The sequence below is a fragment of the Chiroxiphia lanceolata genome, chromosome 2, assembly GCF_009829145.1.
Source record: "Chiroxiphia lanceolata isolate bChiLan1 chromosome 2, bChiLan1.pri, whole genome shotgun sequence".
Lineage (NCBI taxonomy): Eukaryota > Metazoa > Chordata > Aves > Passeriformes > Pipridae > Chiroxiphia > Chiroxiphia lanceolata.
Window position 1 is genome coordinate 10,876,434 of NC_045638.1, and position 27,692 is coordinate 10,904,125.

At 35.5% G+C, this 27,692-nt stretch overlaps 1 protein-coding gene across 11 annotated transcripts in view; it reads left to right on the top strand.

Annotated features, from left to right (window-relative positions):
- Positions 1 to 27,692, top strand: part of DMD (dystrophin) — a 922,945-nt gene that overhangs the window by 628,117 nt on the left and 267,136 nt on the right. For all 11 annotated transcript variants that reach the window (XM_032679549.1, XM_032679551.1, XM_032679556.1 and 8 more), the window contains one exon: positions 6,623 to 6,740. In XM_032679549.1, coding sequence (XP_032535440.1) covers positions 6,623 to 6,740 — 118 coding nt within the window. The remainder of the gene's footprint in view (positions 1 to 6,622; positions 6,741 to 27,692) is intronic.

Here is a 27,692-nt window from a genome sequence, read left to right on the forward strand (position 1 = left end):
GCTAATACACATTTGTTAAATGCATTGGAAAAATCCTTAATGTGAAAAACCATTAGTTATATAAGAGAAATAAAAAAGTAAGTTTTGCAAATTCACGTTCTACAAATGATAGCTATATGCTGAGAGATTTCAGTTCTGCTGACTGATACAGAAACCAGAGAACCTCTGTAGCTCCTAACAGTGGTTCCCATCCATTAAGTTATTTAGCCTGATGAAAGGACATAAGATACCCTAGAATACTTTTGCCTGATTGTTTGCTCATGCTTTATTGCAAGCAAAAGTACTATTGAACTGCCACATTGTTTGGGGGCAAAAGGCTGTGATTTTATACATATTTCACATATACCGAGATTTACTGTTAGAGCTGTAATCCTGTTTCAGTCTTGAGTTCTTACGTGTGAATTATCACTGTGTTCCTCTAGTTGAATACACCTTATTATAGCCAAACACACAGATCTTTAAATGTTTTTCTACTTGTTACAGATACATCTTTAGCTTTATTCCTTTTTATTTCTGGCAATGGCTATAATAGAGCAAATTCCTTTTTATCTCATAATGATTCATTCACAAACCCTGTTAAACTGTAATCTTTTTTTAGTCTTCTCTTCCATCCTCTCCATCCTGTCTGCTGGATGCACTCCAGTGCAGTCCATCAAGAAATCTCAGTTATAATGAGCAAGGTGCTGATGGTTTGACCCTCTTGAAATACCTGCTTCCAAAGCCTTTCCTAAAGACAAATATGGAGCAGGGTGAGAGGGAGGATGAGAGTTTTCCCAGCTCCCACCATCACCATCGCCTTACATTTTTGGTCAATACATGGAGAATCGAATTAAATACTCCCCGTTCTGTTTGGTTTGGTTGGTGTGCATCAACAGCATGTTGCACGTTTTGCTGTCATAACTTCCTGATATGGACCAGACTTCCTGAGTTGTAAAGGAACAAGCCTCAGACATTTACGATACCAGCAACATAATTTAATGAGTGACCATCACAAAAAAAAGTGTACAAAAAGTTCTATGATGCTTTTTCACTCATCTTGTGCAACAGCTGATGAGTTGTCACTGGTGGCTTTCCCACAGCATCACTGATGGAGTTGGTATATTTACTTTGACATTGATGAGAGCTGCTTAGGCAGTTCTTGAGGTGGTCCTAAGTGGGCATAAAAGTACATGCTTATGAAAACGAGCTGCACAAAACACTCAGGAAAAATCAAATTCACAGTGTCATCTGTTAATGTTCTGATTTCATTGACAGGCACCAGTCATCTGTCAACACTGCTAAATAGTAGCTCTAGATCTTTGTGTTTTCCTAAAATTATACATGCTTTGCAGGGAAAACAGCTAATAGTCAAAACAAAAGTTGTTTTCAAAAAAGAAAACTCCACTCCATTATATTGCTTTCTTTGTTTCATAATTTTATGTTTAAATATAAGGAGTATGTAAATGATCATTTTCTCTCATATTCCCTTCCTGCTTAGTGACAAGAAAACAAATTCAAATTGTGTTTGGGAGGAATATCTTAACAAAGCCAATTTTATTATTTAAATGAATTGTAGGTGTTGCATATCTGCATTTTCTGAAATTGTTAGCAAGTTTTTTTCCAAAGCTTTCTCTCTTTCGTTTGTATGTAACACATTATATTTAGAGAACCAACCAGCCTCAAGAAACTCAGTTGTTTTAAGTAAAAGTTGTCATGGCTATACATTTTGGTGGGGAAATTATTGGTTCATTTTTTGTTTAAACTTAAGGTTTAGAGTCTAAAGTTTTTCAAAAAATGAGCAAATAACTTTCTGAACAATTGTTTAATAGAATTATGCTTTTTCTGAGTATATCATGGTAAATTAGTTCAGAGGAGCGAATAGGTTCGTAAGATAAGAAATATATCTTCCTTCTCTCTTACATTCCCATATTAATCATTCAGTTAATTAATCATCAGAACCAGTTTTGATTCATTGGTTCATTTCATTTAACAAGGTTGGGAGTGGGTCAAACCAAATCATCCCAAATAGTTGTGAAGTCTTAGTCTTCAGCCACGGGTTGTTGATGATAAAAAGTGCTTCCAGTTTGTTCTTAATATGGAAGGTCTTCCTTAAATCATCTTTTTGTCCAAACATAATTTTTTTGGATCAGTCACTATTAGCATTCTTATAGTTAGTATAAAATAGGTAAAAAACTGTATTTGACTGGAATACACTGAAAACTTGTGAAGACATGGTAGTCATTGACACTGCAGAGGACTTCTCAGTTAAACACTAAATAGTAAATGTAGGACCTGCTTTACCCAATGTTATTTCAATCTTTTGTAGTGACACTTAAACATCTATATTTTCAGAGAGGTTTTTCAGCATAGGAATGTAAATTGGTTACAAGAGTGGACCCAGAGGCTTTTTAAAGACTCAAACAGACTGAAGCTCAGTCATATATAACAGCAACTTGAACTCTTCTTTGTATGTTTGAATTCAGCAAAGGGAGATGAAGAGTCCTGGCTTTGTCGTGAGAAAAGTTGCTCAAAATATTGAAGAGCAAACACGCATAATCACCACTAGTAAATGATTAGTTGAATGTATAAAACTTGGTAACACCCTGTAATTCAGCTATTCCAGTTTAGTAACACTTGTCACAAGGTCAGGAAAGAAAAAAGGACTGGACAGATTTTAAGGATCTTATCTTTTACATAAACTGCTGTACACATGGCTACAGTGACAAATATGCAGGCTCCAGCATGCTGTACATTATAAAGCTAGAAAATATTTTAATTCTCAGTCTCAAACTTTGCAGTCCCTCCAAGAATTTCTAACACTTCACCTGTTTCAGTTTTTCAGTTTATTTTTTAGCAATTTTTATGCAAGTTATTTCAGTTACTGACTTGAACAATTTGTTCCATATCTCGACACCCATTTTTTGTTAGAAAATCATAAAAGTTAGGAGCCTGAAAATTGGATTTTTCTTTTGAGCAGCTGCTATCCACAAATATGGAAAGATTGTTAAAAGTGAATAGCATTTCTTTCTAACAAACTTTAGGTAGGTTTGATGGCTATATCTCATTGTTCCATTACTGTGCTGTCTCCAAGCATCATTATGTTGGCATTCATAGATATATGGAAGAAAAAGAAAAGCTCTTTTGGGGTTTAAAGATGTGTTTGTGCAACCATGGATGTCAGTGGTCCTTCTTCACTGTTGACCTGCTCATATGGATTTACATTTATAATTAAACAAAAATTTCTTGATTGAAATGTGTTCTATAATGTTTTCCAAAATATATTATTACTAGGAAAATAAGGCTAGAGGGAAATTATGTGCAAAAGAACATAAGTGTTTATTAAAAAAACAACAAAAAACTTTCAGTTTAACTGACTCTCTAAGTCTTTGTACCCGTGCTTTTGGTGACTTGATGGAGACTAGATAGATTTCTGTTTCATTTATTCTGAAAATACTTTCATTATAACTTTTATTTCTGTATTACCCGTTTTTATATAGCACATTTGTTTCAGTGTGCTGACATTCCAAATCAGAGGCATCTGGTCTTTTGCATCTGCTGTGCCTCCACCAGGGTGCCACTATTAATGAGTTTTTCTTCCCATGGCTCTTGTAACAGTATCTTCTAATGGTTTCCACTTAGTTTTCTGTTGAGGATCCAGTTTTACAACATTAAATATTTGGCTGAATTCATAAAAGTTTTTAAAAGTATCTCCAGATATGAATTGCTTCTGATTTCGGTTTGGGGGTTTATTGTTTGTTTGTTTCAGATCATTTCAGCTAATACTTTAAAGCTATTTAATTTTTATGTTTCCCAAAAATCGTATTTAGTGGTCTTTTTAATTTGTATTCATCAAAGCACTTCTCTTCCTAGTATAATTATCTGTATTTTTGTTAACTCACAAAATCAGTTTGTTTGATCAGTTTAGCTAGTCACAGAACATTTTTCTGAATTTGATAGTACTTTAAGTGGAGCTCAAGTGGTGCTGTTTATTTTCATGCTACTAGACCATAGGAAGGCTTAGGAGTGATGTGTTTTAGTAGCTACTTTTATCCAAGCTTCTATCAGGGTTTCTATGTGTACATGCAAGGTAGATACCATGTGGAACATATATTTGTTAAATCTTTAAGGTTGTACCAGTTGGTAAATGTAGACCCACAAATGTTGTAGCAATTTTAAAATAGAATTCTACTGAATAAAATAAAACATTTCTTTGGTATCGTTCTCAGACACTTTCTATTAAATCAAGGAAAAAATATATTATTTTGAAAAATGTTGCTTTTATTATTCTGAGTGGCCACTTTTCTAAGAGTAAGAAAAAAAAAATCTGCTCTATAGGTATGTGTTACTCTCTACTGAAAGGTCTGAGAATCTTCAGATCTGTTTATAGTATAAGAGTTTTAAGGTGTCCTTCTTGACCTTTCAAAAATACACATTAGTACATCCAACAAGACTCACTTTAAAGAGACGTTTTTAGTCTTCCTGAGTGTCCAGTAGAGGAGTTGCAGGTCTTGGGGTTAAGTTGTTTTGTAAGCCCTTATGCACAGAGCAGCTCCATTCACTCAGTTTTGTACTGAGAAAATCCTTCTTGAGCTCTCCTTACCTATTGCTTTTCCTACTAAGTTTCCTATAACAGCAGCTTTCTTCTGTGGTACAAACACAGCATTTAATGTCTAGTTGGAGACTCTGGCTGGATCAGATAAATCCTTTTATTTGAGTATATCCAGTATAAAAATTATATTTAGTAAACTTCAGGGAACAGAGTCACTGTTGGCATAAGACCTTACAATCACTTAATTTGGTTTTCCTTTTCTAAACAGTAGGGGAAGGAGAGAGAAAGGGAAATATTGCTTTGGAAGACACAGAATTAATTATCTGGGCATCATGTATGTGTTTTAATGCTCCTTCTGCACAGTCCATTTTGGCAATGTGTGTAATACAGATGTTGTTCAGCTACAGTGAGACTGCTTTTTCTATTGCAAAATTCATGTCATTCATTAACTTGTCTTCCTAGAAAATGGAGTTTAGAAGGCACATAGATATCTCGAGGTAGTAACTGCATCAGCAGATTTTATTTCTTTTTCTTGAGTGCTTTCAATAAGGAGAGACTTCGCTTAATTATGCAAGCTGCTGCTTTAACTACATGTCTCCGTATGCAATTCAATCAGTATACGAGTGAAAAAATACCATCCAAACTTTTGGGTTTAGAAAGCCATTTATAATAGATTTTAAAGAACTTGTGATACAGAAGTTCAAGGCAAGAATTTCCCAGGGTGCAGCTAGATGTGTACCTTGAAAATTACCTTTCTTCTTTAAGAGTTTGTAACTGAACAAAAGGAAACTCTGTGAAGCTTTTAGCTTGCTTTTGATAATACACACCGTAGTTACCTTCAACCTTTGTCACCTTCAACTTGGTAAAAATTATGCAACACTAGTTTCAAGTTGGAGAGTCAAATTCAAGATCAGACTGCAGGTCTTTTCTGTCCAGTACAGTCAGTGAATAAAAGCTTTTAGGTATAAAGTATGATTATTTAGGAAAAAACCCCAACATTTTAAGGAGCAGAAAGGGGAGACTTCTACGACAATAGAATACTCAAGACACATAGTCAGCAGCCCGGTGAGCATGTTAACAGGTTATCTAACCAATGTCTATGTAACAAACCTGAAAAATAAATTCTTCTCAGGCCTTTTTTTGCCAGCTTGATAGCTGGTATAGTGTACCTACTAGCTATCTGACAGTATACTGTTCTGTTCTGATGACTGAAAATTGTGGGCAGAAAAAAGTAATTTGTTTATAGTTTTATAATAAATATTGCTACTTCCAACTCCCGAGACTGGGAAATCTAATGAGCATCGTTTCTGGAAACTACACAATAGGGAGTTGAAGTTGATAAATTTGGTCAATGTCTTTAAATACATACTTGGATGCTTCTCATCTGAGAAACGATTGTACTGATTCCTTGTTTGCTCTTCCCTACTCCTTCAAATTAAGTTAAAGTAATATATGCATAGATCTTATACACCTTACTTGCCTTGAGTTTCCATTTTCAGATTGCCTGGGCTTTATGTATTTATGTAACATAGAAATTATTGTGTTAATTATTTTTCTGCTAGGTAAGGTGTCAGGACAGAAAAAGTGACATCAACAGTCTTACAATGGCTTTTAACTAATAGATTAAACAGTCTTGAAATATTAAAAACCAAACATTATTAATTAGACCTCATGATTTACTAGGAAAAGCCTGTGTAATCTGCTAAGATAGTAAACCCTAATATCTTTCTTTAAAATACCTCATAAAATCTAAAAGAATATTGAAAAATAGTGCCTTTCTATAGCTTTATACAGGAGAATAGCTTATCCTGCATAATTTTATGTGTTAAAAATGAAGAATGATTGTCAATTTTATTTGTCTAGTTTTATAAGTTGATTTTTAATTATTATTTCAAGTTATCCTTGGTATTTTTATATAAAGAATAAGAACAATACTTAGAAGGTCTAGACATAATTCTTCATAATATTTGAAATAGCAAGCAATCTTTTTGCTTTAAATTAAGCAAGCACAAAAAAGAAGTCCCAATATGTGGTCTTCTCAACAGTTCTATATGCTTTTAACTTCGTTTTATTTTTGTATTTCTGTTCAACTAGGCAATACTACAGGATCTGGAGAAAAGACGTCCCCAGCTGGATGAACTAATAACTGCAGCACAAAATCTGAAAAACAAGACGAGCAATCAAGAGGCCAGAACAATAATTACTGACCGCAGTAAGTGGTGATTCTTCTATCATATGACATTTCAACAAACATGGAAAATGTTGTAATATCTAATAAGCATAGTATTTTTCAGATACTTTATGCCTTTGCCATGAGAAGGGGAGTTCCATCAGGAGACAATTCTCATACAGATTTTCCAAATTGCATATAGAGTAAATGTCAGTGAAAGTCAATGATCCCATATTTCAAATTTTTCACCTTCATTTCGTCTTCATAGTGGAAGGACATTATATGAAATATAGAATGTGAGCACCGTAGATAAAGAAATACATTTATTCTTAAACAAGGAGAAAGAAAGAAAGAATTCACAGAATATAGCCACAGGCTTGAAAGAAGCTTTCGATTCCATCCCCCGTAGTACAGCTGCACGCTCTTCTTTCATCTTATCTGACGCACAAGACTGATGATGCTCTGCATTACTCTGTATTATTTCTTCAGTTCTGTTTTCCCTATCCAGAATTAACCAACTAGCTGTGACTAAGGTGGAAAAATTAGTAGATTAGGTTTTAGAAGTCTATAGAAGACATAGCGTTATTACCCTTGGATGCTTGCACGTCTTTATGTCTCACACTATGGGCTGAAACACACTCTCAAGGTCGTGCTATAGAAACAGCTCTCTGTGGTGGACTGCTCTATATATCTTCAGTGATTATTCTGAGTACTTAGGACTAAAAGCTATGAAAAATGAATTTTTTTGTGGTTTTCAAGGTCTGCTATGGAGCTTAGGAAAGATCCAGGCCAAATGCTTTGTGCAAACTGTTCTGTACATCATGGCATGGCAATCAGGAATTCCTCCCTGAGACTAATGACTGTGAAGGTATAAATGTAGACTCAACTTTTCTGTCCCCATAATTAAAAATTAAATATATCTACATACACAGTATCTCTTTCTTTTTATTCCATCAGGTAAATACATTTCATAATATCTCAAAATCACATTGTGTGTTTGGACTGCATTATTGTCTGACTCACATATGGATACTATTTAGACCATATCTTATGTAAAATAACATCGTTAAACTGCTTTTCTCTTCCTTTGCCATGAGAAGAAAACATACAGCTGGGAGCGAGAGAAGCTGTGTTATAACTAATGTTTGAGAAGAAAAGGATAGTGCTTATTGCATAAGAATCTGTTCCTGTTTGACATGCAAATGAATGTTAGAATCACATATTTAAGTTCAGATGAAGTGTGTACATATACCTTAACTTCACAGCTACAACCAATGTAGCACTCTTATCAGTATTTTCTAGTATGTTTTAATTTTTAGTTATGAGACAAGTCTTTAGAAGATAAGAATTGTAGACTTACATGAAATGCAAGCATAATTCCTCTATGCCCTCGTGTGAATTGTATGCATGACTGAATTTTGTTCTGTTGGAAAACTGCACTTCACTTTAAGTGAAATTGCCTTTTAAGACAGATTAAATGTTTCTTGCTCATAAAGCAAAAAAAGGAGAGCATCTATTGGACTGTAAATCATGAATGAGTATGTGGTAACACAACTATATATTACAGCTTGCATCTGTGGCTAGCAGTGTGGTGAATACATTTTACATGATACATGATGATTTCTTAGTTTTTGTCTGTAAGTATTCCCAAACTTATCAATTAGTTTTGAATTTAAAGTAAAAAATTCAGTTTTACTGTGATTTAGCAATTAATTTTTTATGCTGAAACTGTCAATATCCTTGTCTACAAAAGTGCAGCTTATGATGCATTAGATACAGGTCATGTCCCTTTATGTTCTTTCAAGTACATCTTATAGTATGATCGAGGCCATTTTTGATCCAGTCTTCTGAGGCAGCAAACTAGATTCATGAAGGCTTTTCATGTTTATTTAGTTTATATTTGTAGGTAATTTATATTTGTAGGTAATATTAAACACTATTCAAGATGTATTTATTACTTTTAAATTTTAAGGAGATCAGGATATTTATCTGGGGGTAAAACAGATGCTAATGGCACATAAGGTGTTTCTGAATATTTGCTACATATATTGTCATCTGAATATTTGCCACATATACTGTCATCTAAAGTATTTCTTTTAAAGGACAGTAATTTTTATATTTTTAATTGCATGACTTTTTTTCCTCTATATATCAGAGAAGGTGGAGATTGATCTGTTTCATTTGAATTGGACCTTGCATTGAGGTCCTGCTGCAATCCTCTCTGACTACCTCATCCACAGACCATTTCCCATTTCCTGAGATTTTCCCCTGCTCATGAATGCTAATAGATTACATGGTTATGTTTTAGCAGTCATTAGTACTCATTTAATCTATTCTATTTCATGACCTGAACACCAGCACTGTGCCATTGGTGCTCCTCTGCAGCAGCTGTGTACCACTCTCACAACCAGCCTTCTGTACTGACACACAGTCACAGAATATGCCAAGCTGGAAGGACTCCACAGGGATCATCGAGTCCAATCCTTAGCCCTGCACAGGACCATTCCCAAAAGTCACCCCATGTGCCTGAGAGTATTGTCCAAACACTTCTTGAACTCCATCAGGCTTAGTGCTCTGACCATTTCCCTGGGAGCCTGTTCCAGTGCCCAACCACCCTCTGGGGAAAGAACCTTTTTCTAATATCCAACTTAAACCTCCCCCGACACAACTTCAGGCCATTCCCTCGGGTCCTGTCACTATTCACCACAGCAAAGAGATCAGTGCCTGCCCCTCCTACCCACCTCACAAGGAAGTTGTAACTGCAAGGACATCTCCCCTCAGTCTCCTCTTCTCCAGTCTGAACAAACCAAGTGCTCTCAGCTGCTCCTCATACGGCTTCTCCTCGAGGCCCTTCATCATCTTTGTTGCCCTCCTTTGGACACTCTCTGAAAGCTTCATATCTTTCGTATATTACGGTGCCCAAAAGTGCATCATCAGGTGCCAGATGCATCAGATCCCATCACAAAGGAAAGGGAATTCAGGCCTGCATTGGTCTGTCACGTAGGAGCTGATAGGCTTGACTATATCTAGTGCACTTCCTGGGTGGAAGCACGGGATCTCACGCTTTGAGAAATGAAAAGCTGAGAAGATGAGTTAATTTGTATGACTTGGTTGTTCATTGCCTTTTGTTATTAAAGTGATAGAAAAAAACCCCAACACAATCATCTGGCCAATATCACTGAAGAGATATATTATAAATAATAAATGAGACTCAGATACTCAACAGGAGTAGAGCTGGCTGCATTCTTCATTACAGGATGTGTTTGCGTGCCATCAAATGGAATTAAACTCTGAAGGTTATGGCTTTTGTGCTAACATTGCTAACTCTTAAGTCACTCTGCTTGCAGAAATATGAATATTATGTTTGTAAAAGTCTAACTTTGAAATATATTTAGAAAAATTATTTCCTTTGTGAAGTATTTTCTAAAAACAAACAAGGTAAACATTTTATACAAAAGGAAGAAAAAGACATTTGAAAATCCCTATGAATTGCAAAAAAAATCTATAGTAATGAGGTTTTTTTTCAACAGAATTGTCATAGTATTGCATAGATTTAGTCTTTCTTTAGGAAATAAAACCAGTAGTTAAAGATGAGCTCAAACAATCTAATTCTTTTCTTTGAACCTTCTTTCCCCACCCTTACTCCATTTTCTGCATGAAACTGTTGGAGCTATACTACTTATAAAGACCTTGACTCTATGAAGGCTCTATAAAGTAAATATTTTTTTACATTTGCATAATGTTATACTTAAATCTTTGTGCATTCTATGTATTCAATTCATAGTTTGTTTACAACTTATACATTGGAGGATACACAAGAATAATAATTACATTTAGTCTTGTGGAAAAGCTGTGGGAAAAAGCTGTGGGAAAAATCAAGATTCCTCTCTGCTCTTTTAATACAGAATCATTCTGTTCTAATAGAACCATATGCTCTACAATAACATTTTTCTCTGCATAACACATCACAGCTCCAAAACACTTTGCTTTACTACTGATGAAAATGTTGTTTCTTTAAAATGAATGGGTTTACAAGCAACTTTGAATTTAGTAGTAATTAAAATTTGAAAATTGCTCTTATTTTCCATCAGTTTCTATGTATAAATACAGAAAGCTGGTAACAAGTCCATGTAGAAATATATTGAGAGATAATACAAACAAATTTACAGTCTTAGAATCAGAAATACCAAAGCAATTACAAAGACTGTCGTAGATTTTGATAGATCCTGGAAATATAAGAAACTTTAAATAGCAGACCTTCCTACTGCTGTGTTCACACATATGCAAGAGATAACAGTGCATAAACTTTCTGTGGTTTTACTTTGCTAGTAATTTACATCCCAATTTTGCTAATGTGTTTTCTGGCTGTGTAAGTGATAGAGAAGGTAGGGAAATTAATATTTATAGAACTGTATGAAGAAATAATCTCTTACTGACCAAAGAATCTCCCTTTCAAGATTATAAACCAAAGTAACACACATCTTTCTTCAGAAATTGTGTGAAATTTAGTGTCCTCGCAAAATACCACTTGAGAAGTTAATTGATTTCTATTACACTAAATACATAAATATTAGCAATAAATACAAGCATTTCAATATACAAGCATTTCAGTGAAGACTATTTTGGTCAAGAATTACGCTCTGGGACCAAATGATTCCTTTTGAAATTTTCTTTGACAGTTTTAAAAACCAAGTCCACAAATGCATGAATAATTTATAGAGGATGTCTTCAGAAGAGATATTTTGATTTTGTGGTTTGGTTTTTTATTTGTTTGGGTTTGGTTTTTTCTTGTTCATTTGTTTGTTTTTTTTTTAAGAAAACCTTTATGCTATAATTGCTTGTTAGCAGAGCTGCATTTGAACTAATCTGGAAAGAGTCTGAGTGTCTCTGTGCCACTACATAACATGCCTTTATTTAGTAGTTTGCTGTATTTGACAGTTTTATGGCAAAATCATCAACTTGACATCACTTTCACTACAAAACGTACAGAAACTCCGCAGTGAATTACAGCTGTACTGTTGTTCTCGACAACTTAATAAAATAGCCATTTCCATTGTACTGCTATCCATGTGGTTTTCTCTTAGAACTATTGAATACAAATGATGAGTTTACCAGTTGAAAAAATAAATTCAGACAATCTGGGATTTGTCATCTAGTAGTAAACTCCCTAGTTATCAAGACTAAAAAAAAAGTATAAGAACAAACTGTATTTGCATACAGTTTTCCAGTTATCCTATTGATATTTTTAAGCTGAATTATTGAATAAATCCAAGTGTTCTATTCTCTAGATTCCACATACTTCTAGAACTTCTGAAGAACCTAAGCAATAGTTTTCCCATGTCATAAACCCGTAAAGTTTACTAATCATTGCGATGTACTACTTTACATCTGACAACTTGTTTTTCCTATGCCATAGAAAGGAAGCAAGGGAGAAACTGTTGGTTTTTAACAAAATGTCAGTAACAAGATAAAACTATAGCTCTGAAAGGGATAGCATGGTTCTGAGAAAATTATATAATTTGAAACCAGTTCCTTGGTGCACATTTGCTGCTATAGGATCTGTAAGAAAGTTATGGGACATTTTAAGAAGGAGCAAGAAGCTATTTTGGAACACTGGGGAGAGTTGCCCTTTAAGAATGGGCAATAACATGCCCCAGAAATGTCTGAATGATCGGGAAAATACAGTTAGATATGACTTCTCAGTCTATATATACTGGAAACATATGGATCAATGGACAAAGGGCAAGATCTCAGCTGCCTACTTCAAATGTCATAGTGCTCCAAAGAAGGCTGTGAGACTACAAGGTGACCACTCTTCAGTTCTGGTTATATTCTTGAGTAGGAGTGGCACAGATTTTTTGGTAATCCCAGAGGTGATAAGTGTATTAGGTGGTATCATTGCTGGTGGCTTGCTCAGATCTCTCAGATCTCAATCCTGTGAAGAAAGTTAGATAATTACGAAACTTGTTGTGTGGTAATTCAAGTGGAACTGGCTAGTTCCAGACTAGTTACTTCTAAATAGATAAGAAGTTTCAGTTGCTAGAAATCAGTCTGTGTTTGAAGACAGGAAGCCTGGATTGCTGTGTTGTATAGAGGCATTTGATTGTATCCAAATCATAAGTATTAGTAAAAGTTTGTCATCTATTCTCAAAAAAAACCTAAGAGAGCAGAATGGTTGACCAAATCTCTCATCAGGAAAAGTGAGTTCTTGGCTAACTCTGAACTTGTGAACAGTCCAAGTGAGTGCAAAGAGAAAATCCAGTGAGATTGTAAGGCTGTGTTGAAGGAAAGAGTGATATTAAATACTTTTTAAAAAAGCCTGTAAATAGTTTCAATGAGGTCCAGAAGGGGGGGGGGGGGGAGGGGGGGGGGGAAGAGGAGGAAGCCACAAACCAGCCACCCAGAATAAGGACAGCATGATTTGGTAGGGGATGCTTCACATTTACAGGTTGTGCTTTCTTGTATGAGGTAGACATGGGTACACGAAGTTAACTGGTTGAAAGACTTGGGATATACCATCACCTGACAGAAGGAGAATGTACTTCCCTTTTTAGCTTAGGGAACAATTTGGTACAGCATTGTGGGAGAGCTGCTGTTTGAGTCTGCTTTGTGTCTTGTTTTAACCTGCTGGTTATCATTTAAGGATTGAGTTAATAGAGGTGGTTAGTCAGAATACAGATAAAAACGTTTTTGTAATTTATAGTGTCAAGACAATTCAAGCCTGTTTAATATTCTGCCATTCACCCCGTAGTTCTTACAATATTTGGAGACTGAGGTGATAGAGGTGATTTGAGTAAAAGCACCAAAGCATACAAATCTTCAGCCCTCTGCCCCTCAACCTTGAACCTACCCAGTCACCAATTAGGTGAAAGTGGGTGTGGCCCAGAACCACCAGCAGACATGAAATGAGGTCAGCAGGTAATTCCTTTCCCCAAGTAGAATTGTCTGCTCCCCTGCTCTGGTAAGTGGTATTCATAATGTTGTTAGGGGCATCTTTTCCTTCTTCTAAGCTTGAGAGGAGTCATATTTTAACGGATTGGTTTTATGTAACTACCTGTCTTTGTTCCTAGAGTCTTTGTGAAAATTCTTCATACATATATTCATTTGAAGGAGCTTTCTCTTTTTAGTTTAACAAGACCAGTGTCTCAGTAGCTTCACAAAGAAACAAATTCACTTGGCAAAAGTTTTATAAGCAAAACTGCCACACTGGATGAGATGGCAGCTCTTACTCATTTACCATCTAGCCTCTGAAATGGTTAGCACCACATCCTTCTGAAGAATATTTAAAAATGAAACGTACTGAAGAATTAAGTATGCAAATGTGAAGTAAATTGAGAGTGCTTCTCAGGATTCAAAATCTTTCTTTCATATCTTAATTAGAGAAGTTAAAATATTTTTTTGAAACATTTAATTGACCAAAACTGCCAAGAACATTTAGTTCTTTAGAGAAGCAATCACTGAGTTATTTTAGATTTTTCAACATATTTAACAGTATCTAATGTGAGACTTCCTATTTACAGTGTTACAGCAAAAATTCTGGGTTTAATTACACTAGATTTCAAAATTGAATTCAGTCTCATTTTGCAAATGTTAGTTAACATTTATGTAAAATAATAAATGCTGGAGAGATTTGACTTACATCTTCTCTGAGGTAGAAGATGTTCCACTGACTTGTGTGGTGGCCAGATAATCAGAAAGGAATATTTTTTCTCTTTGATACTGGAAAGGCTCCATTTGCAATGTTAAAACGAGTAGAGTAAATAATTTGACATTAGAAATACTTACATCACCTCTAAGCATACTTGTGGCCCATTTTCATTGCAAGTAAATATCCAAAATTATCAAGCTTTGAAAATGAAAGAGAAACAACTGCCCATTATTTCTAAATATATTAACATTATGTGCTTCAAGAATTATTTTCAAAGTTAAAATTCTTTTTGTAAGCAACTTAAACTCCCTATCTACTGATGAAATTCCATCACTGTGATTATATAAGTGAAGTTGCTGTCTAACCTTAAAATCTGTGAGACTATAATTATTCAAGATCCTGGAAAATTATTTTTTTATTTAATTTTTTTTAATACAGGCAGTTTCTATTTCTTGCTAAATGCTAGGGCTGCTTAATATGTCGTAAGTTTGGAAGTCTCAAAAGTATTGCCTTATATGGTTTGGATGCATTCCCTTTTTTCTTTAAGGGAAGTATTAAAGCTCCATTTTTAACAAAAGCGTCGCATTTACCCCCTAAAAAGCTACATTATCTCCCTAGTTTTCACTCTCTTTATGTACAGTTTTAGTATTTTTAGTTTATAGCTTCAATTCATGATTTTATTTTAATTGAAGGTTTAAAAGTTAAGTTCAGTCAGTCTATACAAGCATAGAAATTACTCGTATTTTATATTAAATCTTTTCACTGTTTACTAGGATTTACTTTTTACAAGAGTTCTCTCTGTGAATGTCGGCATTTCAATGCTGACATTCTTTGTTACTGGGCTTGATATTATCACATATCTGAACCTATCTTTTGTCAGAATACTTGTCAGTAACAGCTAAGAATGTCATTTGGATTTGGCATTTGGTTTTAAATTTGGGAAAGATGGTATAATTTCATGACCGGTCAGCACTTTCAGGAATCATGAGATTTTCAAACGTTGTATCTGGTAGAAAACCCCTGAAGTACAGAATCCAGGAACTGTGCTGTGACACATCTCCTGCCATCTGTGTGAAAAACATTGCATCAATTTTTCGTCAACATACTTGTTGCATTTTCATGGTTATCCTTCTATGTATTTTATGGGTGATTTTAATAATTGGAAGATTTTTAATAATCTATGAAACCACTGAGTACCTAACCTTTTGTATTTACAACTGTGAAAACCATTTTGAAGATACAGTGGGGGGTTATGAAAAAGACATCAGAGCAACCCACTGGGCTGAAAGCTGCCTCTGCCCTTGGCTGAGGGGTTTGCTTGTGAAGGCAGGACATGCTGTGAGTGTCTCCTTCCAAGGATGTGCCTCCAGCCCTGTTCCCAACGCTGTCCTCTTCCACGTCTCCTCCATTTTTTTTCTCCAGATGTGCTTCTTTTTGCTTCTTCGTGTATCCTCACCAACCTCTCACTCTCTGCTGTTTTGGTCAGTGTTTCAAGGTAGTACTGTGTTAGAAATAGTAGCTTGCACAGAATATTGTAAATTTAAATAGAAACAGGCACACAAACTTTAAAAATATCCATTTTATTTCATTTTTATCCACAATGATACAAGCAAAAGAGCTATGCTAGCTGGGTTTGACCAAATTAGTCAAAATGAAAATAAATGGAAATAAAAAAGGAACTGTTCAGAAACGAAGTTTTCAGAATGGGATCAAATTATTTGTCCACTGACAGTTTGGTGGGCAACATTTAATGTCCGCAGTTATTTTAAAAACTGTGTCAGAACAGTATATATTCAGTTATACCAGACTATAATTTTCTGTAGTAATTACAGAGCAAACAGGAAACAAAGGTCCTGCTCTGCAGAGATTACAAGCTGAATTTAGATGCCACAAAATCAGCCATATCAGGAAAGTGCAGATTTTGGTGTACATTGTGTCCCATCTCTTTTCCTAAAGTGGATGCAATACACATAGAACATATATTGGAACCTGCAGTTATTCTCACACAATCTAGTTAAGCATCCTGGAGTATGTTTGGCCTAGGGATTTTACTTTGGCTATCCTCAATATAAATTTGTTGTGCTTTTAGTTTTGCTTGAATCAGGAATAAACCAATAATAAAAAGAATGTTTTACATAGCCCCAAAGCTCCTTTGCAAGTCCACCCTGAGTAAATACTGGCTTTGTGTGAGAGAGGTCCTAAGACTTTGGTGAGTGGTTGCACCAGCTGATGGTTTCATTTTGTTATGTATATCAAACCATCACTATGGTGACTTATGAAATACTGTACATAATTCAAAGAATTTAACGTTATCATTGTTTTCAGCACCAAAATGGTGACTCTGAGGCTTTTCTGTCTGTGTTTAGTGGATAAAAATCTTTCAGCCTTTATCATAGTAAAAAGGAAGGGAAGGAGAAAAAGTATAGAAGTTCTGGAGATTTCATCTTTCTTATCAGCAGGCCTATTGAGTGACAGGTGAGAGAATGATTTGTCAGAGGACAATCCCAGCCAAGTATCAGCAAATGAAGGTTGATGTTGAGTAGTCTGATATATGGTGAGAAAGTGGTGGCATCTGGGCTTGGTAAAACTTAGAGCTTAAAACAGAATATTTCAGGGAAAAAAAATGTATTTTGTTATATTTTAATTGGATGGGAACTTGTGTACTGTAGAGCAAACGCCTATGCTATGGAAATTTCTGCTGGAAGTGTCAGACTGTGTTTATGTCTGCTTTATCATCTCAAGTGTAGAAATGAGTGGAGTATTTCAGATGAAGAGATGTAATAATTTTGCAGAATATTCATTACATTTCCAGTATTATTAGTCTCTCTGAATTTCTGTACTTTTGAAACTTGGCACCTCACTGCACCATAATATTAGAATGGCAACAGTAATGGTTTAATCTGTTCATTGGATACCTTTTCTATGCTCCATTTCATGGGCTTTCCTGAAAAAGTGATAAATTACAGAATAGAACATGTTTCAGTTGGAAAGGACCTAAAGTGACCATCTAGTCTGTCTGCCTGACCCCTTCAGGGCTGATCAAATGTTAAAGTGTGTTGTTATGGGTGTTGTCCATATGTCTCTTAAATGCTGACAGACATGGGGCATCAAGCACCTCTTCAGAAAGCCTGTTTCACTATCTGACCACCCTCTCAGTAAAGAAATGCTTCCAAATATTCAGTTCAAACCCATGCAGGGAGTTAGGTTCAAAGTTTGCCCAGTTTAAGCCATATCAGAAATAGTGACTTTGAAGTGTGTCAATTAAGTCGATTAAGTTCAGTCCATGTGATGTCTCATCAATGTTTTGATCCATGTTGGAGCACCATAGAGAACATGAAGAAACAAGCACTGACATCTGAATAAAAGAAAACAAAACACCCCAAAACAAACCCAACATCTCTTCAAACAAGCAAGTAAAACCCCAACAGTAACAGGCAAGTCTTTCCTTTTCCCAGCATTGGTGCAATTGACATATTATATAATTTTTCCTTTTATGAGCTAAAATATTGCACTGAAATGACAGATGTGATATGTTGTGGGGTTTTTTTAACTATTATTTATGTATCTAGTTATTAAGAAACAAGTACATGTGTATGGCATGCCAGGCTCCATAGGTTGGGACCCAGTTCATGTGACCTTGAGAACTACTCCTTTATATTAAGAATGGGGGAAAAAAGTTTACATTTTTTTTCTGACATACTCCTGTTCTTGCAGAGCTGTTCTCCTTTAAAGTGCTAAGTACCAGTATTTTTATGATAGGACTCTCATTTTCTAATCAGCAATTAGTTTAAAAAAATGGAGCAGTATAACTACACAGAGAATGCTCAAAATGTTTAAATGTATTGGAATTTTCAGAGGAAACATTTTTTTCTTCTGCAGTTTATATTACTTCCTTAGTTGACTCTCTTGGATATTTACTTTGAAGTGCATAAGGTCATTGTAAGTGTGAAAATTAACTACTTCTTTGCTTTTTGTTTTAACAAAATTTAATTTAAGGATTTCAATGTTGGGTAGCTAAAATTGTCTGTCTCTGTGTGAAAAAGTGTGGATTAATCAGTATCAGACTGATAGCATCTTGTAGAGTATATGAAAAATAGGTGCAAGTGTGAGAGGGAAGACAGAATGGGGTGTAAGACCTGTGGAAATGTCAATCTGATGGAGAAGCAACAGCCACAAAGAATTAACTCACCTTCAGAAATCTTTCAACATTAATGTAATTTAACTAAAAGACTGTAATTATAAATAATAATAAAAAAAGTTTCTTTTTGTCTTGGCCAAAAATAGTCTTTAGTTTACAGTCTCGTAATATCTTTTCTCCTCTCAGGAAGATTACTGTAAGGGAATTATTTTATCCAAATCACCAGTAAAGTGCATAATCTATTGTGTAAATGTGACTTTCTTTTGAGCCTATAAGCTTCTGTCTGTGGTGGAATTTATATTCAGCTGTCCCTGAAAATATATCATGGAGGAAGCCCTATAAATGGTATGTCACTGCATTATTAAGTTCTGCATCCACCTTTGGGGTCCCTAGTACAGGACAGATTGTTAAAGACCTGTTAAAGCAGGTGCAGAGGAGGCCATGAGGGCTGGAGCATCTCTCCTAGAAATACAGACTGAGAGAGTTGGGGTTGTTCAGCCTGGAGAAAAGAAGGCTCCAGCGACATTTCATTGCCGCCTTTCAGTATTAAAGGGAATTCTACAGGAAGGCTGGAGAGGGACTTTTTATGAAGGCAGATAGTGATAGTACATGGGGAATGGCTTTAAACTGAAAGAGGGCAGGGTTAGATTGGATATTAGGAAGAAATTCTTTATTATGAGGGTGGTGAGGCACTGGAACAGGTTGCCCAGAAAATCTGTGGATGCCCCATCCCTGGAAGTGTTCAAGGCCAGACGGGATGGAACTTTGAGCAGTCTGGTCTAGAGGAAGCTTTTCTGCCCATGACAGGGGGGTTGGAACTAGGTGGTCTTTAAAGGGCTCTTCCAAATGAAATCATTTTATGATTCCGTGATTATAAAAAAAATGGTAAATTGAAATAAATTTATACAGTCGTCTGTTTCTGTTGTGAAATAACAAAAAATATTGAGTTAGTTCAGATGTACTATTAACTCAGTATAAAATGCCTGAAATGTATGCTTACAGTTGAATATAGAAATCTTTTTTAAAAAAGCACTTTTATTTCTTTGTTTTTAAATCAATTCTTGCTCATTTGGAAGTTTTCTTTGCTTTCAACGACAAAAATAAAAATGAAAGCTGGGGTGGTTTTTGATTTGGCCCGTTGTTGTTTTGGTTTTTTTCCTGATGCATGCACGGCTTTTTTGGTTGATCCACTGAGCTAAACTCAGCATTATTGCCAGCTTTCTGTGCCTGTTGCATGGTAATGTAGACCCAGAGTCTCCCAGCTGATCTCCAGTGAGAGGCACATGTTGTGGAGGTGCAGCAGTCGAATCACTGTGCAGATTTGGCACTGTCACAAGAGGCACAGCAAAAGATCCACCATAGTCTGTGCTTGTAATTCCCAGTCAAGGAATACTGCAGAGAGCAACTGTAGGTCATCAGATGGTCTCAGAGTTAAGAGCAACAAATAAGAGCTGCTTTCTGACCGTTGCACAAAGTGCGCCAGTTCACCCTTGCTGATGCAGCTTAATGAGTGTAACAGTGGTAAGGATTTGGTCCTTGAGAGTTACAGAAAACAAATTTAGCTTTTAGATGATGGTATTCTGACAGATCATATAATATTTAATATCAGATAACAGAAGGAAGAGATTGCTGTTTATCTACTGTAAAAGGAATCAAAGCTTTATGGCTTTTGTGGGGAGTGGATGTTATCCTGAGGAAGTTATTTTGTTTCTCGAGGAAGAAAAGAGCAATATAAACAGTCTGCAAAACTTTGCTTCACTAACTTGGAACCTTATAGCTGAATTCCTAAGTCTATTTTTATTTTCTAGCTGTTTTGGTACTCTTAAGATCACCCAATGTCTTGCTCCTAAAGTCAGAGCTGAATTTATTAAATCAAAACCAAAGCAGATCAGTGCACAGAATACCAAATGCAGATATATTTGAAAAGCAAGTCTCAGCCCAAACTCAGTAGGAGTTAGTAGGCTGATGACGTTAAAAATATGCAGTGTAAACATGAATGTATGATAGCAACACAAAGTTATGTGCTACTAAGAACTCTGAAATTCGTTGCCTATATGCTTCATTAGGTAGGTAATGAATTTCACACATATCAGGACTTAAACTATGAGACTTAGCATTAGGTTTTTGCATCAGTAAGTATGTAAGTCTAGGAAAGCATTAGTCTATGAAAGCTGATGTACTTTAATAATGCTAAGAACATTCTTGATTATGTTCAGAGAAAGTAGAATACAATTTCACTAACTTAACATCCCATTTTTAAATACAGGCACAGACGAGTAGTTCCTTCTGAAAAAAAAAAAATTTCTTAAGTATTTTGTAGATAGGTTGATTACTACAAAATCTATCATCCATGACCAGAAATTAGATATATAATTATGAATTATTTTCCTTTTAATAGCTTAAGTAACCAAAATCCTAGGAAAAAATATTAACAGACATTTGGAAAAAGATAAATACGAAAATACCTACTTACTTCTAATTAATCCTTACAATGCTAAGAAAATACAATGCTAAGAAAACTTCTATTAAGTTGTTTGAAAACTTTTCTATCATTTTTTAACTGAAACAATTGGATTACTACATATTCACTCATCTAGTTAATCAGATTAGTCTTAATCCTGTGGCTTCAGTTACTTTCTATGGGTCTAAATAAAATTTCTAAATCTAATGTAAGTCTTCATAATTATATTATGAATATTTAAGAAAGTAGCTAAATTCAATAATGCAGTACATATTTTCTACATACAACAAAGGAAATTGGATCAATCAAACATTTTGAAAGATGATTAAATGATTCCAGCAAGGAAACCCTCTGTTTTTTCAATTAGTATGATTTTACTGTGAAGTTATGTTTTTATATCCTGCAAATGTGAGAGTCTGTGCAGAAAAAAATTCTTAACTTCTAGTGGTATGTCCATATGCCTCCTGCTCCTGGGGTCATGGAAGAGTCACTACTGATTCTGCAGCTTGCCTTATCAGTGGGACTGACTGCTGGTCCATTTCTCTGTAAATATTCTGCTCTACTTCTTAAGGCTCTGATGGCAAGAGAGAGGTGTCTGATCATTCTCTAATCTGTCCATCTCCCTAGTCAACACTTTATGTATATGCAGATACATATACTTGTTTCTGTAGATTTCTAGCAAAACTACACTTAGGTTTGTTACCTATTTCATACTAAATCCTAAAGAATCTTACTTCTCTTTAGTGTGTTTATTTCTCACATCAGAATTTTACAGATTGTGTAACATTTTAAAGTGCAAAGTAAATGCTCTTCCACCTTTCTTATTAGTGAAAAAAATAAACAGGAAAACTTCTTTTGAGAGGTGATAAGTGTTATATACATAAATACTTCTTTAAAAACTTGACAAACTGCTGAATGCCTTCTGAAGGACCTGCTTTTCAAATAATAAGCTCTTGCATGCCCTTCTCAGTGCTCAGTCACAGAAGTTGCTTTTTGCTTGGTGTAAGAAACTGATTTCTTTAGATGTGCTACCAGCTTAGTCTGATCTCTTAACTCCCACTCTCTCTAGCAAGGTAAAAAACACGTTTAAGAGTGTTGAAGAATTACTCACTCGGTGCTTAGCGGAAACCACTTGACAGTTTTCAGTTCAGTCTGTTTGATCTGACACTTCTAAAGGAACAGAGTGACCTTCATTAGTGTGATCATATGGAAATGATTTTTAGATAAAAGAAAATAAGCTCTATCCTAGTGAAACAAAACAAAAGTACATTAGACTTGCAATAGTTGGAAATAATTACCCCCCAAAAGTATCAAACTACAAAATGAGATTATTGACTGCTTGTGTTTAAAGAAAAAACAGACACATTTAAACCTGTTGAAATCTCTTATTGCCTGTCTTTCTTAGCCTCTAAGAAACCAAGAAAGGCGAGATTCTTCCCCTTGGGGCTCTCATGCATTTTCATTGCTCTTCATCTCGCCAAAAAGACAACTAACGGCTGGTTTCCCTTGTAATACCTTTTTTCTGTTCTTAAAAACTGTAATATTGAACAATAGTATAGAAGATTGCAGTTCCCTCCTTCTTCCCAGGAATTATTCATTCTGTTTATATTCAGCTTAGTTTGTGTACATACTTTCTGTTTTGCCTGATTTTTTGTAAGGCATAGGCTTCATAAAAGAATCTGTCATTTGGCATTATGAAACATATAGGATAGGGATTAATTTATAATATATTAATGGTGCATAAAAGCTACATCTGACATCTTACTGGCACGAATGGCAGACTTCACATTAGGTTAGATATTCTGTGTTGCCACCCCACCATTAATTTGGGGTGTAATGTCTAAATCCTCTCATCACTTTACTAAGGGACCATCTAAGGGACGTATGAAATGTCTTAGATGACACGTTATTAGTGGTTTTCCATATATATACATTAAAGAGTTGCCATAACTTTCTACGGTCATTATTTAAGAAGTGTGACTTTTATAAGCCACTGAAAAAGGTTAAGAGAAATACTGCTTTACAAGGAAAGATAAAGGACTGCTGAAACATAAATTACTACCCGAGTAGGCTGGCTCCAACTGTTCTCTACTGTATAGTGTCCCATCCAGCTCCATAATGATTGCCTACAGGCAGCAACTTAGTGGATGTTATAACTGTTCCTGCAACTCCTTAAGTACTTCAGCAATTAAAAAAGAAATGTTTCAAACTTATCCTCTCTTGACTCTGCATCTACTATCCAAATGTTCTCCCTAGGCCAGTCTCTCACAGATGTACAGATTGTTCATGAGAACAGAGACAGCATCCTTTTGTCAAGGGATGTTGTATGATAGGCTTTATCAAAGTGATTACTCTTTGAAGAATAAGACTCAAGTCAGACACCTCCTGTTGTGGAAGGCAGCAGAAAAGAAAGTAGAGCACTTTCAAAAAAAAATAATTGACAAATGGAGAACTTTAAATGAAACCTTTCCCAGTTTAAAAAAAAAAACAAAGTTAGTTTGGCTAATTTGCTTAGAAAAATACAATAATAAAAAGCAAGGTAACCACAAGATAAGATAAAGTTTAAGTGGTATTTTGGCTGTGATTCCACTTATGTGGTTTACAGAAGACTGAGCCAAAATTAAAAAGCATCAGAAAGTCTTTCATGCGGTGCGTGGTTGATGTGATTCCTGAACAGTCTTGTAGCCCTATAATAGCATCACTTTTTCTTCTTAATTTTTTTACCCCTAATATGTGGGAAGCTATACTGAATAGTGGTAGAAAGGAAAAAGTGTAAAAAAGGTGCAGTAACGTACAATGTCTGTGTTTAAATCCGTATTTTCTAGTTTCTCCATTATGCCTCTCGGAAAAACTGCTGACTTTTTAGTAAGACACACTGAAAATTTTGCGGACTGGAAAAAACTAGTGTTCTGTACAGCCACAAAAGTTTAGCTAAACTAAATTTTATATGGATGTGTAGATTAGTGAAAATCATATGATGTAAGATGCAGTACATAACAATTAACTTTCCAGAACATTCAAAGGAAAGTATGTTATGGGGCTGCAACTGCAAAAGAAATTAATCCAACCTGAAAATCAGTGCATCAGCAGCTCTGGTAACATGAATTATTACTTTCTATAGTTCTGCTCTTCTGCAGCAGGACAGATTGTATTAGTCCTTTTCATCTTCAAATTTATGAAACTACAGTGAAATTATTACTTTTATAGGAAAATGTCAATATATTGACATTTGCTTTTGAAAAGCATTCTCCCACAGAGCAAAATGAGTGCAGTTTAGGTAATTTGTTGGACAAGGAAAGTAGAGGTTTTCTGCCTCAAAATTCCTTTGCTATTCACTTACTTGTTCACTTTTTTGGAGTCTGTACTAGATTCAATGGACTTACCGAAATGGCATGAAATGAATCCTTTTTTCATCTTTGCATAGGCTAAGTATAACTTCTAGTAACATGAATGTTATTCCTTCTGTGACTGAAAGCTTCTTCTCAGACTTCTTTTCTGTTGTTTCCACTGTGGTTATATTATAAACAGCAGAAAGTAAACTCTCTCACTGAAGTTATATTTGTCTTGTCAATTATATGAACACTTAACAAAGAAAAAGAGATTAATCTTTGTTTGTTTCTCTATTATACCTAAAGTATGAAAAAACTTATAAAATTGTTAATAAACAAAACTGAATCTTAAGGCAGCAGTCTCCTTCACTAAGAGTGTTCTTCCCTCAATATACTAAATTAATGATAACGGGATTGAAGAATAGACATCTTGGGTTTGATTGCTTTAGATGCTGTTTTCTGCTTTGTTGTTACTTCTAATAATTTACCAACTCAGTGGTCAGTTCAACAGAATTTCTTTTGACTGCCTTATTATATAATCACTATTTAACAGCTGGGGAATAGTAGAGATAGGAAACAAAAGAAACTGAATAGCAACCTTGAAATTACATACTGGCAGAATCTCATCATGCCCTAAATTACTCATTTGAGAGAGTTCAGTGTTGAACTGGGACTGGTTGGAGCCATGCTGGGACACTTACCAGTAAGGAAGTGCAAAACTTTTGTAAGTAAAGTACAATGAAGAATTCTACCTGGAGCACTGTGATTTGGAGATGGGTGGGGTTTGGTCTTCACTTCAGGAACTAACCTGTTGTAGCCAGATGGGCATCGATCTCTTCTCCCAGGCAACCGGCAGCAGGACAAGAGGGCACGATCTAAAGCTGTGCCAGGGGAAGTTCAGGGTGGATATTATGAAGAAATTTTTTACAGACAGAGTAATCAGACATTGGAATGGGTTGCCCAGGGAAGTGGTGGATTCACTGTCCCTGGAGGTTTTTAAGATGAGACTGGATGTGGCACTTAGTGCCATGGTCTGGTAACCACGGCGGTGTTGGATCAAGGGTTGGACTTGATGATCTCAGAGGTATTTTCCAGCCTGGTTGATTCTATGATTCTATGATATATTTTGTGTTTCTGACACTCAGTTTAGATTTGTTAATTGTCAAATATTTTTGTGGTTTTATATTTATATAAAACTAGTTAATGACCACATGGATTGATACATTATTTCTTTTCATGAAGTCTGTAAAGAAAATGTTGTCCTGCTTTTTCCAGCTTGCCTCTTCACAGATTGATTGGTAAATAATTTCTGTACTGAATAATTAAGAATCCTCTAGAGATAATTTGAAATACTGATTCTTACTATAAAGGTATCGTGCTGTTGCCAAATTTAGGGTGAGGGAAGAAAGGAAGAAAAATAGATACAAAAAGGACATGCCACACTAAAAAAAAGACACTAGGCTTTGAAATGTAGAAGGCACAGGACTTAGCTGTAATGAACAATGTAAACTGAGGTGCTTCAGAAACTACTGAACTAGGGGGAAAAAGGCTTTTGTCATCATTACTAATTATTTAAAATTCCTGTGCTTCAGTGATATTAACATTACACATGGAACCATGTTTGTTCTGTCTATCTAGGTGTTTCCAATGTGTTGTCATCACAGTATGTAGGTACAATGATACATAAAAGGTAAGGATCAAAGTCTGGACAATTACATTGCTTCTTCCTGGAAAAAATTACTTTTTAAAAACATATTAAGTGTTCTTACTTAACTTTCAGGGTATTTTGTCATCCTTGCAATAGCTTTTTGTCTGCTTTTGTTTTATCCTTTTTTTTTTTAAACTTAATGAGGGCCTTTATTTATTGAGGGCCTTAAATTCAAGGTAGGAAATAGCATAACATTTTTTTTTAGTTCTCCTTAACTTGGGTAAATCCATTTCTTGAACAATTCCTTCACCTGTCATAGATTCTTCTATTTTTCTGGTTTTAGAACTCCTTTTCTTATTTCTAAGATTGTCTTCCTCATTCCAGGTGAAGATGATCAAACTTCAGAAGAAATTAATTTTCCTTATGTTGAATCCCTGTCATGGTTTAACCTGCACCCCACGGTGCTGCCCACTCCCTCCCCCACCAGTGATATCAGAGGGGAATCAGAAGACCAAAAGCTAGAAAACTTGTGGGTTTAGATAAAGACAGTTTAGTAGGAAAAGCAAAAGCCACACACAGAAGCAAAGCAAAACAAGGAATTCACTTCTTCCCATGGGCAGGCAGGCGTTCAGCCACCTCCAGGAGAGAACGACCCCATCACATGGAACAGTTATCTGGGAAGACAAACACCATCGCTCCAAACATCCACCCTTCCTCCTTCTTCCCCCAGCACTTTATATACTGAGCATGATGTCTTATGGTCTGGAATATCCCTTTGGTCAGTTGGAGTCACCTGTTCCAGCAGTCCTCTTCCCAACCTCCCATGCACCCCAGTCTCCTCAGCAGCATGGCAGCACAAAGAGCAGAAGAAACCTTGTCTCTGTGTAAGCCCTGCTCAGCAATAACAAAAATACCTCTAGATTATCAACCCTGTGTTCAGCACAAATCCAAAACACAGTCCCATATCAGCCGCTGTGAAGAAAATTAAGTCTAACCCAACCAAAGCCAGCACAATCCCATATGTACATTGTAACCTTCAGGATTTTGTAAAGTCCTGACAGCAGAAGTAGCCCTTCTAAGGCTATGTCCAGAGTGTTAGCCTGAAAGGACTTTGTATTGAGATTCCTCACTGCTATCTTACAAAACACAAATACATTGATAAACCTATTCCTGTTAGTACCCAGTCAGAGAAAGCCTTTTGTATGTTCCAGTGCCCTTGCACAAAATCCTGTGGTGTTCAGAATGCTTTAAAAATTGTCTTCTACTGTCCAGCATTATTTAATACCAATTCTCTGACCCTTCTCTTCTGCAGTCATTAGATGCAGATGAGGGGTTCATGAGTTGCTATGAACAGTTCTAACACAATATAATACACTCAAATTGGATTTTCTGAACTTTTGTGTTTGGCATGAAACTATGAGTGGTATTCACCTTTCCTTATGTGGGAAACATCCCACTAAAAAGGGAACGTGAACAAAATGCATCCTTAAGAGACACTGATTTACACTGTGGTTTTCATTTTGGAAGCAAACCTCATATTTTAAGCAACATATAGAGCCTTGGTTGTTTTTTTTTTATTCAAAAACAGATCAGGGAGCATCGTTTAGAAATTGTAAACGTATATAATGAAGAGATTTTTATGTTACATTAAACTAAATTATAATGTCATCATTATAAATTATTTCTACATATTTTGTCTGAAATACTACTGCACTCTTTGGTATATTGTAGCTTAGAAAGGCCAGATTAAGTATGCAGATATCATGGTGT